Source organism: Micromesistius poutassou (assembly GCF_964030765.1).
Source record: "Micromesistius poutassou genome assembly, chromosome: 1".
Taxonomy (NCBI): domain Eukaryota; kingdom Metazoa; phylum Chordata; class Actinopteri; order Gadiformes; family Gadidae; genus Micromesistius; species Micromesistius poutassou.
The window spans coordinates 7,820,567-7,842,776 of NC_140271.1; the positions used below are offsets into that span (position 1 = coordinate 7,820,567).

A 22,210-nucleotide genomic window follows, 5' to 3' on the forward strand; every position below is an offset into this window, starting at 1 on the left:
ACATCAGCATAGAACCGCCCACAAAGCTACTTCCATTTTGTGCTAAAACACTTGCATTTTAGACCATCTAAATAGGGCCCAGTAACTCAATGAAGTCAATAAAATGATTGTATAGAGCAGGGGTGGGGAACGTACAGCCTGCGGGCAGAAAAAAATAAAAAATGTATAATATATATATTTTTTATTAAATAAAATGTTAACAAAGCATATAGCCTAGCCCACAATGTAGTTATAGAAGCATAAATTACATGGTTGATAATGAATGTCGTGTTTTCCAAGAAAAATGGACTGATGATTACTTATTTGTTGAAGTAAAGGGCAGGCCAGTTTGCCTTGTGTGTGGAGAATCGCTCGCTGTAATGAAAAAGACCAACCTGGAACGTCATTACAGTACTAAATATGCTAGGCTAAGTGAATTGCAGGGACAGTTACGCAATGACAAAATAAACACACTTAAGCAAAGTTTGGGTGCCCAACAAGCAGCTTTCAACAGACCAAATTTAGAGAGAGAAAACGTTGCGCATGCAAGTTATGTGGTGAGTGAGTTATTTTTATAGCCCTAATAAAAGTGCTGAAACAAGTTACAAAAATTGATACGGCCCTTGATGTCAAAAAGGTTCCCCACCCCTGGTATAGAGTATCTCCATTTTGACTGCTTGCGTGTTGCGTGAGCAATCACAAAGTCCATTTTACTGAAAATTACATGAAAAAAACATACATCCACATGTATGTGGATGTATGTTATCAATATAAAAATAAAATAAAAATTGGGCAGGTGATAAAAATCTAAAAAAGGAGACATGGAACCATAATGCTGAATTCGACAAAATCATGACTAAATATAGCCAAGAAGACAATGTAGCTTTCACTCTTTTCCCCTCCTCTCCCCTACTATCATCTCCCCTTACCTCTCTTCCCCTCTAATATTATCTATTCTTATCCTCTACCCTCCCATCTCATCCCCCTCCTCCTCGTCCTCTCTTCCTCTCCTCTCCCCCCCCCCCCCATCATGCGTAAACATTTCTCATCAACTCAACTCATCTCACTCATCTCACCAACAAGTTTGTATCAAGCAGTCGCTACCATCAAACGCAACTAAACACAAGCTGCAAACCTCATTATATTGCCTTATTTTCTAGAACAAATGTACGACCAGCAGGGCACTGAATAATTCACTGTGACAAAGGTAATGTTATCCTCCGCCATTGTACTGTAAATCCTCAAGAGGAGCGGGAAAAAGCGTTGAAATCCAACCTGTAACTGGAGGAAATTCAGTTCTCTGGCTGGATGCTTGTGTGTGTTTCTGTGTGTGTGTGTGTGTGTGTGTGTGTGCATGTGTGTGTGTGTGTAGTTGGTTGGAGGGAGTCACCCGTAGCCTTATCCACGCCACAAGTCTCTCTGGGGGGTACAATCACCCTCACATTAATCCCATTAACAATGGAGGGGTGATTAGCAACCGGCCAGATTATACAGCTCAACATCCACACCTCCAGGAGGACATCGGAGAGATAGAGGGAGAGGGTGTGTGTGCTTGCATGGGTGCGTGTTTGTGTGTGTGTGTGTGTGTGTGTCTGTGTGTGCGTGAGTGAGTGTGTGTATGTGTGTGGAAAGGCTTCCAGGCATTATTTAACTTTGGCTAGGCATCCATATGTGTATGGTCACACACGTAACACACACACACACACACACACATCAAATAAAAGTCTGTTATTAAAGACGTCAAAGACATGCTGTACTATATGGAACAGTGCACACTAAAACACACACATGCACGCACACATACACAAACATAGCCTTCACACAAACACACATACACACACACACACAAACCCCCACACACATACACACCTAGAAAGGAGAACACACTGGAGCTTCTTTGTGCTAGCTAAGCTCTTTCTTCTCAGTGTGGTGTCAGTCAGACAGAGCCAGCGGTAATGAATCATCTGAACACTCTAGACATCCATCCCTGCTGCTCCAGACAGCCCTCCCACTACTGCTCAACCTGCACATTAGTGCACTACCTGTACGTGCACTAGCCTGTACACACACAGGCACTACCTGTACACACATGCTCTACCTGTACACAAGTGCACCAACCTGCACACACATGCAGTAACGTTACGCAGGTGCACTACCTGAACAGATGTGTATGTGTGTGTGTGTGTGTGTGTGTGTGTTAGAATTATAAGCAATCAATATTAGCCAAGGAAGATCGCAGTCCTTCTCTTTCTTTGTGGCTTGCGTGACCATCTCTCACACACACACACACACACACACACACACACACACACACACACACACACACATACACTCTCTCTCACACACACACACACACACACACACACACACAAGGCAAGCACACACACTCAGGCATCACGCACACACACACACACACACACACACTCACACACATACACGCAAACACCCACTGCTGTGCCTCACTGACCCTCTCTCACCTCTGAACTAAGTCTGCTCAACATGGGCAGACACGTGTTAGGGAGCTGCTAGGAGGTCAGTGCTAAGTGGTTAACACAGAGAAAACAGAGAGAGAGAGAGAGAGTGCTAGAGAGGGAGAGGGTTTGGACGTCATTGGATCAGTCATTCACATACTGTTGGTGGGCTCTGTGGATGAAACATGAAGAGAGATATAAGCATACTTGCTAATTCTAGCTTAGTCAGAGGGAGGAAAACTAACAGGTCATTGAAATACTGGCTTGTGTGGAAGCTCACTCTATACAGGCTGTTTTGCTTTTTTTTACACCCATGCGTCATCCTCTTGCTCGGAGCAAAACAAACCAACTAAGTGTAGTTTTGTGTTGTGTTAACAAATTAATTGTAGCAAAATAAGGATTTTGTTTGCAATATCCTTGTCAAGGAAAACAATAATTATTTCTCAAGGGAATTCCGTCTCTGGCTGCTAATTGCAATATATAATATATATATATATATATATATAATATCTAAGTATGATAGCAGAACACATATTGTGGACATCATCATTTTAGCTAAAACATCACAATGTCATGTTCTTATGCGTCACTTCAGGCGGTTTGTTGGTATCCAGTCTAACCCTTAATCCTAGTAGCACTGAAACAAAAATATACTTTATTTGATGAAGTACCTGCCAAATATCCAGACATTGTTATATGGAGAGTTTGTAGATGATATCTTTCTCGAGATGTAAAAGAACAGTTAAGTATGCAACATAAGGCATCCAATCTATTTACGAGAGACCAACTGAACATTATTTTGTGTTATTTTCATGATCCTTTCTGTTGTTTTTTCATGCTAGTGAACTTGATGTGAAACAGTCACTCACTCCCTAATCATCATTAACTCATCATTAACATCATTAACATTAATATATATTCAAGTATGTGGGCCTAAACAAAACATTTCTTCTGTATGCAAAACATGCTAATATTATTGATACCCCCCAAGTCTATCCAACCTCCTCCATGTTCCCACTCCCTCAGATCCTCTTCCTCCATACACCTGTCTGTCCCCTCCGCTCGTCTCACCACCAAGGGACATTCAGTCGCTCTGCTCCCCGTCTCTGGGAATTCATTTCCACTCTAACACAGAAACGTTGATGCATTCCCCGATTTTAAATCACAACTCAAAACACATCTGTTTAAAAATGCCTATTCGATCTGATGCCAATTGCTATGTCTCTTAATATTGTGTTTTTTTTATTTTTCATATTATTGTTGTTTCTTTTTAATGACTTTTGTGTATCTTTGTACTGTGTCCTTGAGTGCCGAGAAAGGATCCTTCAAATTAAATGTATTATTATTATTATTATCCGTGTGTAAATACCTGCTTCTAGATGGCATAGACAAATAGAGCTGTCTGCAATTCTTTATCAGAGGTCAATCATCACTGGGGTCAAATATTGCTGAGCCTTTTTTGTTAAAGCACACACATCAAATCCAACACGTTTACCATTGTGAGTGAGCGAGAGGAGTTCAGTTCACACTGCTCAGTGCTACATCCTGACTTGGAGATATCCATCTCTGAAACATCACACACACACACACACACACACACAGGAAAACACATGCGAGCAAACACACATACACAACCACACGCACACACACACACACACACACACACACACACACACACACACAAATACACATACATGCACGCACGCAGACAGACACACACAGCGATCTGATGTAACTAGTATTAGAGCAAGATTAGGATTAAGGCTATAGGTGAGAGGCCATTATGCATCAGATAATGATAATGGCAGTAATGGTTCCCAATGTAGAGAATGGAGAAAGGACATACATTATTAACATAATGATGACGGAGAGGGAGAGAGAGTGAGAAGGAGAGAGAGCGTTCTCATGGGGAGGATTGAAGATACAGGGATTAAAAACAGTGATTAATCACAATTAGGATTAGTCAGCTGTGGGTCGGACGTCATCTCCCTCTCGCCACTTCTGGTGTTGATCACGTTTCCAACCGCCAGCTGTTCACTGAAATCTGGCCCTTGATCGATTTAAGAAGGTGAAGCCATCAGGAGAACATTGCCGATTTATTCTTAATCACTCCTCGACAGAAGGTTCAGCATACTGTATTACTCATGTAATCTGTCACCAATCGTGCTTTTTCTTTTGTAGATGTGTAGTCATATCATATAAATAGAATCAATATATATTATATGTGTGTACAAGTGTTTATTCTGGTACCCAAAGGTTGGAAAGTAAATGCCCGCAGTGACAGCAGTGATTGGGTAGTGGGTTAACAATACGTTAAACATTTAAGAATAACAATGACTGACACAATGACTGGTGAGACAATTTGAGCCTTTTCAAGAGGGAGTTGTGATGTCCTTTACAAACATCCAGAGAAGGGCTTTTACTAAACACGTGCACGTGAAACAGAAATGTTGTACTTAAGTGAGCTGGCTGTGGTTTGTGTACTGAGATCACAAAATAGATTGTCATGAGGTTGTCACTAAACGATAGCTAGATCTACTAGTTTGAGTTGTATATGTTATACATGAACTGTTAAATGACATGTCTGATTAACAATGAGACATGTTTGCATAACATAAGATCAGGTCAAGTTACTCACTTTAATTAAATGTCACTCTCTGTCTCTCTCTTTCTCTCTCTCCCTCAGTGTGCTGTTTTGTGGTTCACAAACGCTGCCACGAGTTTGTCACCTTCTCCTGCCCAGGAGCCGACAAGGGGCCAGACACAGACGTAAGTCTTCTGAACTCTTACCCACTCTTTTCTTCTATTCTCTTCATCTTCTCTGGGAATCAAGCCATGTATCTCCAAACATGTACACTCATGTGCAACATCAATACGTAAACATACATAAACAAGTTTACATGAAAACCTAACACTTAGAGTCTAAGTGTTAAGGGCCCCATAAACAAGCTTAGACCCATATACGCTGTACACGTCAACAATTATTCTTATGCAAACAATACATGTTGGTGTCACACTAAACCCACTGCCTTGTACATTGATACTTTTTGTGGTGTGCACACAACACATGCCCCCCCCCTCCCCCCCCACCACCAACACACACACACACACACACACACACACACACACACACACACACACACACACATACACACACACACACACACACACATACACAATATCAATTCAATCATGTAATACTCTTTTCAGTGTAGACCAATCCCCCAACACACCCACACACAGACATATGGTGTTTTACATTCTTAAGTTGTACTAACTGTGATTCAGGGTGGTCTTTTAAACATCACATTTGGTTGGCCTGCCAACATGGGGTGTCGGCATGCATTCAACAATAAAGCCTTAAACTTCAACATCACCGAGATGACATACTATGACAAAGACAATGGCAACTCATAGGATGTTCACCAAGACAACATATGAACCTAATTCACATTTTACAAATCAATATTTTCCACCACAGTCAAGCGTCTGATTCAGGAAGGAATCTATCTATATCAATAAGATGTGCGTTTCTTTATGAAGTCTTCAACTCACTATCTGAAGTACAAGATATCAAGACAACCTCTAAACATGGATCACGACCCACGTTGGACACAGTGGAAATGAGTTTTCGTAGGGTATTGACTTGAGACAGGATCATGGTGCTGAAACATCGTTTTGCAACCATCTTCTGTCTTCTGGAGTCAGAGGTTACCAGCACACAACTCGCCAGAGGAAAAACACCTTCTCTGTGCTCTCAGTTTGTGGTATTTTGCTGTGATGATGCTACATTTTACAGAGATATGCCTGGATACATCAGGGTTTTTTTTATTACTTTATTTAAAAGATTCTGTAGATTTGATCATGTTTTTTTTGTGATCTCCACAGGATGTCCATTAGCAGTGCTTTTTCATCTTTTTCATAGCATCTATGTGTACATGGGGACACTTAAGGAGGTTTTGAATCTAAAGTCAATTATCATTACAATATGTTAGCATTACAACAACCCATTTTAGGACATACCCTAGCATATCCCTCGGCAGGGCAGCATTGTGCACAGCCAATGTTGTGATTGTGGTTCACAAGGTGCTAAAAATCTAAATTGAAAGGAGTCAGCAGGGTAGACAAAACACATGGTTCAGACAATACAAGCACGCTTGTTGAACTGCATTATTAACCACTCAGATCCTGAGCAAATCCCTGCGTCTTCTACGGTCTCACTGCTGGTAAAATTGGTGTATTGCATGGAGAGTCAGAACACGGAACTACAATGCCTGGCTGTAATATGGAATCAAAACACTGGTTGTGCATGTGCAGAAGGTCTCAGCAGCTACTGCACCTTACAGGGAGGGAATTGACTTCCATCTTCCCTTAGTGCTAGATCTTTAACCATCCCCTAAAGCTGCCTAATGATTCCAAGGTCAACACTTTTTGCCAGCCAAAGACACATGTGGCAAACTGTAAGGAACACAATCTACTTTCTGTAGCTGTTCTGTGAGATTCAGAGACAAGGCACAATACTAGATTGAGCTGATTTGACTTCCTTCTCGAAACTGCTTGTTTATAACTAAACTTAAAACTTACTAAGTCTACCCCTATTTCAAAAACCCTTTTCTTTACGGAGTTGCAATTGATGTACCATGCTCTGACCATCACACAACCTACTCATATGTCCTTCCTGGTACCAATTCTTATCTTAATTCTTTTTGGACATTACCCACTCTTTTTCCTCTGACTCTTCACTCACATGGTTGTGCAGTTGTCTATAATCAACCTCAACCTTATCTATTTGGCGTCAGATCTGCTGCATATGATTCCCAGAATCTGTCAATGTCAAAACGCTAGGCCTACTTTTTTGTAACGCCTAGGCATGTTTGCGAGCCGCAAATAGAAAGTTACATTATTTCCCCTGAATACCCCAGGGATATAATAACAACCACATGGCCAAACATGGGATGACATTATCCTTCATTTGTTTTATAGTCTGGTATTAAAACATTATTCAAATAATTTGGTAGGACTTTCACACCTGCCATTCAGTGTGAGATTAAGCAAGCCCAACCAAGACTTAATACAAACTAACTGGTAATAATAATAATATTAAATACATTTTGTAGGGTTCTCCCTTAGTTTTTCATCTTGGTGCTCCCACAACGGCTATATACTGTATATATGAGGTAATGAGGTTGCTAAAAGCATTCATCGTTTTAGAAGGGTTTTAATAACAAACATATTTAGCGGCTATTTCAGGACAAAGATACCAAAAACCTTTACCTACTTATAGTAATTGGTTGGTAATTGATAAGCACGAATAAAACAGGTTGCAATGTTTTTTCCTTTTATGGAGACCCGTCCCCCACAACTGTGTGGTTTCTGTTCGGGTGAATAGGGCTAGTCCTGCAGTTCAACTTCATCAAAACTACTTTCCATCAAAAGTGAAAGTAGGCATACTCTCATTATATGGAAGCTCTGTGTCTTCAGTTGTTGGACTCTGAGTGGATCCTAAAGCCGCTGACGTCCAGGCAGCATTCCTACATTTTATTGTAGTTTTTCTTTTTTTCAATATCATATTTTTAGTCTTGTACACCAGCTATATTGATATTGTACAATCTTTCACACATGTATCGAGTTTCTACAGAAGCACTTGCTCACAAGCCGACTTGCTATATAAAGAGATAAAAATAAACAAACTGGGATCCATGTGAAGTAACGTAGAAGCTGTACTTAATTAGCCTCGGACATGAAATAAGAATGACCACAAACAATATTATGAATACACGTTTAAAAGCCACATAATAAGAATACGTGAATAAGACCCAGTGCAACATTTGTCCAAAGTGAGACAAAACATCAACAACACGGTTGCCAGGCTTGTGTACAGTGGAGCATTGTTGTGCCTTTAGTTATCTCAGTACCAGTGTGGGATCTGTGTTGATGTAACATGCTCACTGGAAGCACTTCAGTGCAGCAGGAGAAGATCCTCCTGCTGCTACTGCCACTGCTACTACTCTCCTCTCTCTTCCTTCTGTATTTCCCGGTATCAATAACAATGTACCTGTCCGTTTCTCCTCTTCCAGCTCCTTCTTCTTCATTAGGATGTACTCCCTCTCTCTTTCTCCCTCCCTTCTCTCTCTCTCTCTCTCTCTCTCTCTCTCTCTTCTCTCTCTCTCTCTCTCTCTCTCTCTCTCTCTCTCTCTCTCTCTCTCTCTCTCTCTCCTTGTTTCTCCCTCTCTCATACCTCTCTCTGTCTCTGCATGGAATCAAACATTTCTTAGATGAAAAACATTATTTATGTGTTGCCTTCCATGGGTTATAAGCTCAAAGTACCATTTAAATCTAAGACAGGAAGTTTAATTACACAGCTTTAAATCTGTCCAGATGTAGAGGGGTAGAGTGGATTAATGCTCATTGGGTTTATTGGTGACGTTTGTCTCATATTAGGAGTAGTAGTGGTTTTACACATTAAATCAGTCTCGTGCCATCTGCCTCCTCCAGTACAGTCAATGAATCCCTTAATTAATAGCAGGGATTCATTTTTCTCAATCCCCACACACACACGCAATTGTGCGCAAACAGAACACACAGTTTTCAATATATTTCCCTTGATCTTTTGATCAAAAAATGTAGTTGTGCTTCGACATATTGGCTCTCTGACACACTGGGATGGGGGCGCACTAGGGGGATTTAATGAAAAATATAAATTATACATTGCAGTGCTTTATAGATAGATTTTTTTTCCATCCCAAAAGTTTTATTTATTTATATTCACAAATCCCACCATCCTACATCAATCAATGCCTCGAAAAAATTCAGCCCAAATCCAGAGTGCCATTTGAGCTGGCGATAGCGCAATGCTAAAGGACAGGGCTTGTGCGTCCGTGTTCCTTTTATTGCAGACGACCGCGAAGAAACGACCCAAAGCCGCTCTCCAGTTGGCTGTGGGTGGGAGCAGATGGTTCCTGTGGTGCAAATGACCTCAAAATGAGTGACTCACCAGCAGCAACCCTGCACCCCGTCCTCGTCCTCGTCCTCCTCCTCCTCCTCTTCTTTATCCTCCTGCTCATTCTCTTCCTCCTCCTCCTCTTCCTTTTCCTGGCCTTCCTCCTTGTCACTCAGCCTGGGTCCGGCATAGTGTCATAATAGCGCATATAAAATATTTCTACTGACCAGCTGTAAAAATGCCTGCCTTATCGACCTATCTATCTATCATTCTCTCAACCTATCTTATCCTCCAATACATCTATCTGTCTATCTGTCTTCTTAACTACCTATCTGTACCTATCTGTACTCTGTACATTTGTCTGAACATGCATGCATGCACACCAGCACACACACACACGCACACACATGCACGCACGCACGCACACATACACACATCAATCTGTCCAGCAGATACATATAATCCATAACAGAAAGATATCAGCATTAGCATATCTGTGACAAGTGTCTGTAGTGTCCCTCTCCTCCTCACACCCTCCCTCTCTCCATCCCCTCCCTCTCCATCCCCCTCTCCCCTTCACTCTCTTCCTCTCCTTGCCTCTCTTGCTCTTCTTCCCCCCTCCCTCTCCCTCTCCCACCATCCCTATGGTCTTTCCAATCATCCCTTCATATGAGTCATGGGTGGTGTACAGTGAAGTATTAACGCCCGAGGGTCACTCTCTGACTGGAATCAGTGAATGAAGGTGACTCATAGAACAGAACAAATAAAGTAGAAGTGGATTTTCACAACCTGGTTCAATACACATCAAAGCTTAGTCACCGGGGAGACACACATACACACACACAAAGCGAGCCCTCTTTGTGAAATAATAAATAATATGTTTTAGGTTTTTGTTTCTCTTGCTGGCTGATCTAACATTGTTTTATGGACCACTTGCTGCAGTAAGAATTGTGTTGCTGTGACTGTCTGTTACTGTCTTCAAAGCCATCTGTGTTGGAGTCTCGGAGCAGCTTCAAAGTAGAGATTTGGTGAATTATATATATAATCTCAAATGATTCTTTCACTTTTTGGGTTATATCTTCATTGTTAATTTCTGCTCAATACATGTAATGTAATGTTATGTTATGTAGAGATGTCTCTGTTTTTATCAGTTAGACTTTGTAAACTTCCTGCATATATTTAATTGTTGCTATCTGTAGCTGAAGGCATAAACAAAACATTGTGTTATGTGGAAAGTTGAACCATTACGCAGAGAATTCCTCAAGGATAAATCCTACATTTCTTTATTGTTACATGCATTTGTATTACAATTAAATGTTGTCAGGCATAGCATGAGAAACAGAAAGCTTTACAAGTATGTACAAAACCAGTTATGTCTCATCTGAGCATTAAAGATCTAAAATAGCAAAGCAAATATACATTTTTGGACTAAAACTATAAAACCAACTGGTAGTATTTTGAAAGTTTGAAATACTCTTTAAAGTGTTGTTGTCTCCAACCAAGGGCTACAAAAAAAACACAAATTGTGTTCAACCTGTGTGTGATTATTGCGGTTCAGTTAATGAAATACATTTTCCATTGTTGTTGTTTTTTACATATTTTTTTGGACAAAGAATCCAGACAGCTGTATTGGTGTCTGGTGTGCAATGTTGTACATATTCTGATCCACCAGTATAAAATAAATACACCTTTGTTGGTTTCCACAACAATTTACACTTCAGCCTTGTTGTTAGGCAAGGCAAGGCAAGGCAACTTTATTTATATAGCACTTTTCATACACAAGGCAGACTCAAAATACTTCACATATAAACATTGTCATACAATAAAAGAAAATAATAGATAGAATAGAAGTAAAAAGTAAAATAGATAGAAAATAAAGGCAAAGTTTTAAAAAAACATTTTAGAAACATTTTAGAAAGGCAAAGTTAAAAAAATGCATTTTAGAAAGTGAGAAAATAAAGGCAAAGTTAGTAATAAAATAAAAAATAGAAGCATTGTAGATTTAAGATTTAGCAGAAAGCTAAAGCAAACATAAAAGTATTCAGTCTTGTTTTAAAATCTGTCAGAGTTGGGGCAAGTCTTAAATCCTCAGGGAGTTTATTCCAGCTATTTGTTGCATTGTAACTAAATCCTGCTTCCCCATGTTTCACTCTGGGGATAATTAACAGATTGGTCTCAGAGGATCTTAGTGGCCTAGAAGGCTTATGTAGTGGAAGCATATCAGTTAAATAAACCATGTAGGGATTTATAGGTTAGCAACATGATTTTAAAAACAATTGACATACAGGGAGCCAATGTAACGATTTAAGAATTGGTATAAGATGTTCACATCTTTTGGTCTTTGTTAGAACTCTAGCAGCAGCATTCTGAACAAGCTGTAGTTGCCTTAGAGTTTTTTTGGGAGACCTGTAAGGAGACCATTGCAGTAATCAAGCTTGCTAGTGATAAAGGCATGTACAAGTTTTTGTAAGTCTTCGGTAGACATGAGCCCTCTAAGTCATGCTACGTTTTTAAGGTGATAATATGCAGATTTTGTAACTGATTTGATGTGACAGTCGAAATGTAAATCTGAATCCATGATAACCCCTAGATTTCTGGCTTTGATTGAGGTTTTCAGGGACAGAGAGTGAAGATGTTGGGTAACTTTAAGCCTTTCGGTTTTAGCACCAAATACAATTATCTCGGTTTTGTCCTCATTTAGTTGAAGGAAATTTTGGCACATCCAGTCTTTGACTTGCTCAATGCACTGGCACAACCTAGTTAAGGTAACCGAGTTAAGGTAACTAGGTGGTCAAAGTAACAGCGTTGTCAATGTATTCCCCCTGTCCCTGAAGAGATAAAACTGTTGAAGATATAAATAAACAGCAGAACAACAGTTGATCTACTAGGTGAATCTGTCAGTTCCTATCATGTTTGGATTCTCTTTAATCAAATCTCCTAGAAGTTTCTTGCACACAACGAATTGGAGTATAATGTAATTTGACATTCTGGGAAGGATTTGTGTTCAGAACCTTTTCCCCAACAACTTTGCTTCTCATCTTCATATTCATTGCAACATCCTATCACTGTACTTTTACCTCTTCTCTTCTGCCTATCGTACTTCCACCAAATTAGGCCCTCCCACCAAAAAAACTGTGTTGCTAGCAGTAGCTAGCCTAGTTTACAGTACAGTTTAATAACAGTGTCGTGCAACATTAACCGCCATTAGTTTTTCCAGCCATTACCCCCTCCCTTCCGAACGCGCTCAACCACCCACCCCTGTTAGGGACCGCGGCGGCTTACACAATGTCAAATCACTCCACATTAATGGGCCATGGGCCAGGGAGCAGATTACAGCTTAGGGAGTGAAGCCCCTGTCCAGCCCTCCCAAACACTCAGTGACTGAGTCGAGATTGAGTTGACTTGTTGACTCGCCATAAAGCTCACAGAGTTGCGGAGGTCAAAGATCAGACTGCGAGATGGATTCGACATGATGGTAGACGGCACCTTAAAAGAAAAAAAAAATTCTCAGAATGTAAGAATAAGGTTGTGGCATTCGGACAACGGACTTGGGTGAGGGGCATTGTGTGGTTATGTAAGCTAGGCAGAATAAGTGTCACAGCAGGGCAGAGCAGCATCACTTTAGGCTGACCAGATGTCAGACTGGGCTGGAAAATGTCCCCAGATGGCTCTCTTAGAACAATGGTGTATGTGCGTGTATGAGTGTGGCGGTGAGTGTGTGTCAAATTTAAATATATTGTATTTTATATAAATATCAGATTTGAGTATATTCAAATATTTATTGCAAAAGATACAGTTAACATTTGTGTTTTAAGTAGACTAATCCACCACATGCCTAAAAGTAGGAAACATAACCAAAACAAGCATAGGATCAGCTGTATCCTATGCTTATTACATTATTGTTGTTTTAATCTTTTAGTCACCAGTCGGTGACTAATTTTGTCCATTTTACGTAATTTAGGCATTCCAATATTTAATTCTAATTTCCTACTCAAAAAATATTACAATTTTGAACGTCAATTTGACAGCCCTAATGCACACTCCAGTTTGAATTGGGGGTAAATTGTTTTCAGTTCGTGAGCACTCCATTACAATGCACTGTGCCTTTCAAAACCCAACAGCAACACAACAAGGAAGGAAGAGTTCAGTATTTGCGTCATCGTTCAGTGTTTTCGTACGCTTATATCTGTACTCATATCTGTACTCAACATCTATTTATACCAAGACGGAACCCTTTCAATGCTGCCTGAGCTGCCACGGGTGTACACGTATGGCAGCTTTGGAAGATGACTGATTACATAAGGTGTTGATGTTATTGCACGTATCAAATTGCAATCTGCTATTTCTTGGCCCATGGCTGGCCCTGCATGTAAGCCCCCCTTTTAGCAGGAGGGAGGGAGATGAGGGAGCCCTAGCTCTACATCTCTGGGATATATAGATCTGAGTTCTGGTTCTCAGAGTGTGGGAGTGAGACCTTGAGTCCTCCACTGTATGACTCCTGTGTGTGTGTGTTTGTTTTTTTGGTTGGTTGTCTTCAGTTACTGTGCAGTAGCTAAGAAGAGTCAAACCTAGTTAATAGTCGTTGTTGGTGAACTGCATGATTTATATGGCGATTTGTTACATATCCCACAGCTCTGACATTTTGTATCTCCGCAGAGCGACTATAGGGCTTGTACATCAGAATGCATCATGGGATTTCTCACACCACACACCATATTGACAGGACTCAAGAGAGTTGTTAGTCCTGTAAAATCCTAAATCAATGTAAATATACCGTAACCTAGGGAAAAAAATGTTTGTCACGTCTCCGATGAGAAATGCAGTGACAGTTTCAAACACAACATATACCCATCATGACAAAACATCTCATGATTGATTTCTGAACAATGACCAAATAAAACATTACTACTAACATTTGACTTAACATTCCAATGCTTCCAAAATGGAGGGTTTGGGTAAGAGGGTCATTGCGAGGCGACATCACGATGAGTGCCATAGCCGTGCACGGTTCTAGTTATACTGCATTGTTTTATATCTGTGTATTCATACAAAATGGTGGGTTTTTATTGCCGGCCTGCCCTCTTGCAGCCTTTGCCTTGAGAGACTCGAAACACAGCTATAGGTATGTCTTTGCAGGCGCCGTTTCAGCTGCAGTTCATAGGCTGGGCAAATAAAATAAAATTGCAGTGATAAACGCAGGATGTTGGTGCAGCTTTGTTTGTGCAATGAACTGTGCCACTGAGGGAGTGAGTGTGTTCATTTTCTCGTCTGTGAGGGTATCCGTCTGTGAGGGTACCCTCACAGACGCTCACTGTCACCCTCACTCAAGAGGAACTACACTCACTCACTTAGTCTCACTTTCACTCATTCACTTGAGTAGTAGTCACTCACTCACTCATTCACTCACACAGAGTACAATTTTGGGACTTGAGGGTAGAGCCCTCCTCCTGTCTCCTCCTGTCTCCAGAACTCATCCTGCCCCTGGACTGAGCAGACATTGGCATTAAAGAGGGATACATTAGTGAAGGTCTACTGGTTTGTTAACCAATGGTAAACCAGTCGATTTCCATTGTATACCTTCAGTAGATGATTGTTTTATCACCTTGTCACACAATGGGGTTCATTGTAGGACAGGTTCCACGGTTCCACGCTCTGTTGGTTTCCCATTGTTGGGTAATCTCAGGTGATTGCATGTCATGCCGCCCACTGTTGTGTGTGTATTTTCAGCACAGAAGCTTGTTGCGCATGACACACTTACGCTGTATAAATAGAATCGTTTTCAGCCAAGTCATCATTGACCAACACTTTCAAACTCTGCCAGTGGAGAACGTTGCTGTACTCCCTTGAGATCTGATGAGGCAATGTGAAACCATGGATTATCCAAAACCTGAATATTTTAAGGTCTTTAAATGTAACAACATAAAAAGTCACAGACATTGGAGACATTGTTTTCAAGTCAAAATAAATATTAGTCGGTTCCAAAACATTTGCACTTTTTGAACAGAGGAAGGAGGCCAGGGATTTGGCCCTGACAATTAAATCAAACCACATCAAACCCACCCTCAAACATCTCTTTGTGATTTATGAGAAAATCTTAATTTTAATAGTTCTTATTATGTAATCCTTTTGTGCTTGTGTGTATGTTTTTGTGTGTGTTTGCAGCTATATATCAGTGTGTCTGTGTATTTGTATCTGTGTGTGTGTGTGTGTGTGTGTGTTTGTGTTTGTCTGTGGGTTTGTGTGTGTCTGCATGAATATGACGCATGCTAAGTGGTCTTCTGATTATCCCCATTTTGCTTATTAACAATGAGCCTCATTAAACGCCACCGAAAAATTGCAGGCTCTCTGTGCGCATGCATCAACTGAAAAAATGACTCAGGAGGAGAGAGAGATAACAAATTACAAGAGCCATTAAAAATGAATCCGCTGGCCATTCGGTAAACCGTAATTCTGTTCAACCAGTGAAACTGAGTTGAACAGAAAAAATATGTGTTAAAAAAATAAATACAAATTATTTGGCCTGCTGAACGAGTAGATTGTTTGGGTAAAGACTAAGTGTGATGCGCATTCAGGCCCCAATCGCGCTACCCATCCCTCATCAGCGTAGCTTTCTCTATCATTGGTGGCGAGAGATTTCCCATGCAGTGTATGCCGGAGCCCCCGGCTTGTTGTGACGAAGGATAATTAGGTACACGCATCGTCTCCTTGGTAAACATCGGAACCATTTTTTTGGCCATCTATCTTAGCTTATCAACAGGCCTCAGCTCGCCGATATGGCCTCGGTGGCCGCATGAAACAGGATTTGTGTAAGCTTGTCATGGACTTGATCTAATGTTTAATTTTGCAGTCCTAAAATGGAAGAGTTTTAAAGTGCCGGCGCACCTTCCCCACCTCCCAGTTGTGAGGTGAATAAACTTCTCATAACAACAAAAGCAAATTGTGGTGGGCCTCCCTAGAAAATTTGCAAAGAGGGGGTAATGAAAAAATGGAGTGGCGAAGGGAATTAGCCGCTTTCACATATGGACGTGCATCCGTCTATTCTCCGTAGATTCTACGGAGGTGCCGTATATGAGAATGACTGAAAAAATACTACCCCCGGGGTAGTATGTTCTGCAGAGGAAATGCTAATTACCTTATATGTGAATGAGCAGTAGGATGTCGGCATTTCACACCAGTTGAGTGGGCGTGTTGATGATGCTTCGGTCTACGTTTGCATGTCATTGAGTGGCACCCGCACCCTAATCGATAATAAGCCTACTACCTTTTGTTTGCTGAATGGTTTTAAAAATATTTTTATTATTATGTTACACCTTTCCTGCTGTCGGCTCCCAGACCATAGTCGAGGAGCACAAAAGCGACGTTCCGCTTCTCGTCGATTCTCTCGGGAATCACTTTGACCGGCAGTGGGTCTGCTTATAGGTTTGAATATGGTCGGAATGAAGCGGCCACCGATTATTGACAGGCTGGGTACTTTATTCTTAGTTTCACTAACTTTACAGTATGGCCTACACGTTTGCACAGACACAATTGGACTCGTTCATTACTTCACTAAACTGACACATGCTACCGCTCACTCCTCGCTCGTCCACTCACACACAAACACACTGCCATTCTCGCGCACAAATGCGCTACTCTCGTAACAATTATTATTGACAACAGTTAGCTGAACATTATAGGGTCCTGTCCTTCCACTCCCTGTTTTCTCAGTTAAACACAAATCAACTACATTTGTCCCAGTGTTTGTTAGATGTAAATGAAAATGAAGTGAAATGAAGCCAAAAAAGACGCTCTCTTCCTCCGGTAACGCAGTCGTTCGCGATGCCTTTCTTGTTCGTCGTTTCTTCTATTTGTCTGTAACTCATGCTCCAATCTTTCATCGATCGATGCGGATGTTGTGGATGCAACGGAATATATGCATCGCTGCAGCAACATTTAACATCTACTGACACCGATCTCTGCATATCGGGCATCAAGTGTGAATAAGTGTGAATGACCCTCACGGTCGAACCTCCTGCTCCACAAATGCGGAGAAAAGATGTGAATGGCGGTGTTGGTAATAGTTTAGTGGGCATGAAGTTAATCCGTGAAGAGCCATTAAATGGGAGATGGCTTCTCTCAGGAGAGTGAAGTGATTGAAGAGGTTTGAAAGCGGAGATGGCAGTCTGACGCCAGAGAATAGTAAAATCCAGGAACAGTATATGTCACTCTGGAAAAGGAGTGCATGACATCCTGTCACTTCGAAATTAATGAGGTATTGCTAGCAAAAATGCTATTGTATAAATATTTATTAGAAAATAGTATCTATACATTTGCATACTAGTTCCTTCACATTGTATTCATTCAAATACTTCACATATGAGTATTTTTGTAGACTGTTTTAGTATATATAGATTTAGTATTTTTACAGAAAACATTATTGTCCTCAGGGCAGAAGAAAGGAAGAATGATAAATAATAAATAAAATGATAAATGTAAAAAATGAAGGAAAACTGACCTGAGGCAGAGCATGCGGTAAATGGTGTATGATTTATGGTGTGTGTTTTATGTATGTTTGTCAAAAGGTCATGGGTTAGTGGGCTTGTTTACCAATACAAAGAGAGGTTTTAGGGTTGCCCCGGGGCTTCTTGGTAATTAGCTTAGCTTGCTAGATACTGCTGCCAACCAAGATACCGTTGAGTCTCTATGTGTGGCCTTGTAATCTTTGATATGGCAAAGACAAACATACACGGAAACACACACACAGCAACACACACACACAGGCACGTGCGCACACACACACACACACACACACACACACACACACACACACACACACACACACACACACACACACACACAGTGGGAGTGAGTAGGATGATTTTATTTTATTTTAGTGGAATTAGTCTGTATTGGCCTGTGTGTGTGTGTGTCTGTGTGTGTGTGTGTGTGTGTGTGTGTGGGTGTGTTTGCTTGTGTATGTGTGTGTGTGTGTGTGTCTATCAGCACACACGTGTGCATGTAAAAATGCTTGCTGTGCCAGGGATGTGGTGGCACAGCTACCACGTCGTACGTGTGAGAGAGAGAAAGAGAGAGAGAGAGAGAGAGCGTGTGTGTGCTGCGTGGGCGGCCTGCCCTTCTCTCTGCCCCTTGCATCTGCTCTCTCTGCTCACACATGCATCGGCAACATTTGGTGTTTCCTATGCACGAGCTGAGCTTCTCTCTGAAACTGTTATCACAGTGATCGTGGCCTGTTAGTCTGCAGTGTCATTAAGGTATATACCTGAACGCAGTGTTCATTCATGTTAATCCGGCTCTGTTTGCATATGGACTTGATACTGTATGTCAAGTTGGAAGTCGAAAATTTTGAAAGAAGTAGATGCAATTTCCCGCACTCTGGTGCATTTGACCATGTTTTAGATTTAAAATGATCTCTTTCTTTCATTGTTTGGTCTGCAATTACTGACTACTATTATGTCCTTGTGTAATACACAGAGAACTGACACTGACAACTTTTTGGCACTTTATTCTCTATTTAATGAGAACAAAATATGAGGATTTAAAAAATCTGAGAGTGAATTAGAAAAGGAGGTAACTTTGAGGCAACATATAGCCCTACATTAATGTCATGCATCAAAAAATCTCGAACAAGTTATGAGGAAACATAAAATGTGTACCTAGGCTACTCAGAGCCGAAATTAGAATCAACCTTAACATTCAGTGCCCTGCAGAACATAAAACTATAACTCAATACAACTGCAAACTCAGTAAAATGCAAGGATTTTGGTGAAATAAACTAAAAAGTCCTTATGTCCATCTCGTCTGTGGAACAGTCAATGTTGGAGACCAGCCTAGGCTGGAAGGTTTCTTGGTAGGCTAGGCTACGTATTAATTGTTTTGATTAAATTAACAAGTTAACAATCTAACATGACCTGGCACTAAAATATCGGCTAAATATGTGAACAGAAAGAAAGCCTTTTCAGCTAAAGCTGGTCATTTTGACAATGACTGTGTTGCTGAAGTCTGTCTCTGTCATTGATCCGACTCTCAAGGTCAACATCGGCTTGCTTCGGTGCATGTTTTGAATATGCATGCGTGATGCGGCTGTGTGTGTTAGGAAATCAGGAAAACGGAGCGGATTTCTATTGATATGGGTATTCCCCCTACTGATAAAGTGGAACGGATTTGATTGTGAAGCAATGGAAAGAACGCTGGACTAGTAGACCAGTCATGCGCTAATATTTTTGACGGCAAATGTGGGGGGGTCCCAACTATTTTTTTTAGGGTGAGGGGACGTGACCCCCCCCCCCCCCGATTATATTGTGGTGACGCCCATGGTTAAGTGGCTATGGTTTCTCATGTCTACCTTATCAGAAATTTGGTACCAAGGATGAAAATGTTATTGTTCTTGTTGTTCTCTAAGCAAATAGGCTAATTAGCTTAGATAGTTATAGAATTACCAAAGATAGTCCCATAGATAATATAACAATTATGTAGTGAAGTTAATGCTTAACAAACATGAGATGTACTTTACTCTATCCCTCCATGAAAATGCAGTTTGCAGTTAAATGATAGCCTGCTCTATTTACAATAACCAGAACTGAACTGGTAAGGACCCCCCCCGTTAAATGATGAAAGAATAAATTCCTTCTTCCGTGTGCAAATATTCGTAAAACGAGATAACGGATTGGTAAAGCATGCTCACAGATTTGTAAACAATGTGCACAGATTTGCAATCTGCATGCCCTTTTCTTCAGCAAATGGACCAGAATTGAACCACGATGACCACTTCTTCCCAGTGCTTGACTACCTTTCTCAATGGTGGTCTTGATGATTGTCAAGTGAAAAGCACTTACAATACAAAAAAAAGCTTTGAAAGTTCCAAAATACAAAACTTAATCAATATTCCTGAGTTCACCATCATTTAATCTGCCCTTAAACTTACATTAATTGGATTTACTTGGAATAAGTGTTCATCGCTGCAAGGCAGGTCCATTGGATGAATCATGTGGATGGAGGTCATGTGAATAGCAGATCCTTGCACACGTTGAATCCGTACGTATGCTTTACCAATCTTTGCCCATGCTTTACCGATCCGTGCGAACACTTAACAGATCCGTTCGCACACTGTGGGACGCACGTCTTCGCAGGCTAGACACATACCGGTGATAGCGCCTTATGTTCGCCGCGCAGCATGAATATCTTTTGAGTTACCAATATCTTTCTAACCCAAATAAAAAATACCACTTTCAACCACCCAGAACACTCAAGCAACCACCCAACAACATCGCCAATCACATAGAAAACCCTAACCACCCGGAACACCCTAAAAACCACTGACATCCCCCTAGAATACCCTAGCAACCACCCATTACACCCTAGAAAAACCACCTTGAACACTATAGCCATACAACAAAAACAGCCTAGCAACCATCCAGAACGCTAGCAATTGTGCAGAGCATCCTAGCAACAGTCCAAAACACCATGACATATAACACCCTAGCAGCCACTATAAACTATAGTGGGTGTGCAAGTTAAGGTGCACACACACAAATCCCAGACTTCCTCACTCTGACCCAGAAATGTCTGCGGTAGTGTCCCTGCGGAGCTGCTGAAGGAATCAGCAGCTCAGAGTTTCTAGAGTTTCTACAGCCTTTTGACTTTGTTGACAGTTTACCTTAAGCCAAGTTCTGAATGTCGTGTTGTTGTGGTGTGCCGATGTTTTGTGGTGTCGTGCTACTACGCAACACAACAACACATCGGCACACTGCAACAACACAACCTGTTCTACCACATTATACACCAGCACAATGTTTAATACCAAGTCTCCAACGTCCAACCAGGGCACGCTGCTTTTGCCAATCGCGCCAAAGCTAGGCTAATTGGCCGGTAAGCAGTTGACACTCCTGAATCAATTATTCATATTGCCATTTGCAGTCGGTACCTCAAAGATAGCCCCAGCTCTGCCTGTCTTGCCGTTCTCACCTCTCACGACCGTGGGCGGAAAAAGGTATAGAGTTGCACCCTCCTTTTTCCCTCCTTCCAGCCGGCACAATGGCATCTTTTGTGTCCACCCCTCACTTTGGAAGACTTGGTTGTTATTCATCCTCGGACACGTGCGTGCTCACGTTGGTGGCCGGCACTTCTCCACCACGGTGGATCCTGATAACAATGGCTGTGAAAAGGAAACGGGGACACACACAGGGAGGTGGCAGTTTTTAAACCCATGTCGGAGGACTAGGATGAAGGGTTTCCAGAGCCAGGGCCTTTACCTCGCTTGACCCGGAGATCCTGCTCCGGTTTGTTTCTCACTTGTCTTCACTGCCAACTAGCCTGTGCTGTGCCAAAGGACCCCCTCCCAAAAAACTCGGGGGAACTCATGGATGCATGTCTGTCTGTCTGTCGGTCTGTCTGTATGTGTATATATAATTATAATTGTTTGTGTGTGTGTGTGGGTTTGTGTATGCTTGTGTTTTCCCACAAAACCTGCTCAAGGGATTTAAAGCACACTGACTAATTCATACCAGACTGAAAACGATTGTGGCACACAATTAACTACACAAATAGTCACAAAGTTTTTTTTGTACTAGAAATCTCCAAGCACATCCATGGTGCAGCAGCAGCCCAATAAACTGTATCTAGTATATAAATAGGGATCTTTTTCATTCCAAAGACTTTCCTGGAACTCAATCATAGTGGGGTTGAAGGTTCCCTACTTAACCAACCAGGTGTGTTGTTGAATAGCCCATAACAAGCCAATTCAAACTCGACCCCATAGTAACATCACACATGGGAGTGTCCTCCCAGATGTATGATAGATATATCAGCCAATACTAGTTGTTTC

General features: G+C 41.3%; 1 protein-coding gene across 1 annotated transcript in view; it reads left to right on the plus strand.

Annotated features, from left to right (window-relative positions):
* The window catches only part of prkcab (protein kinase C, alpha, b), a gene marked incomplete at both ends in the record, with an annotated part of 102,092 nt that overhangs the window by 27,037 nt on the left and 52,845 nt on the right, over nt 1-22,210 (plus strand). Inside the window, one exon of the mRNA XM_084488855.1 lies at nt 5,137-5,219. Coding sequence (XP_084344981.1) covers nt 5,137-5,219 — 83 coding nt within the window. The remainder of the gene's footprint in view (nt 1-5,136; nt 5,220-22,210) is intronic.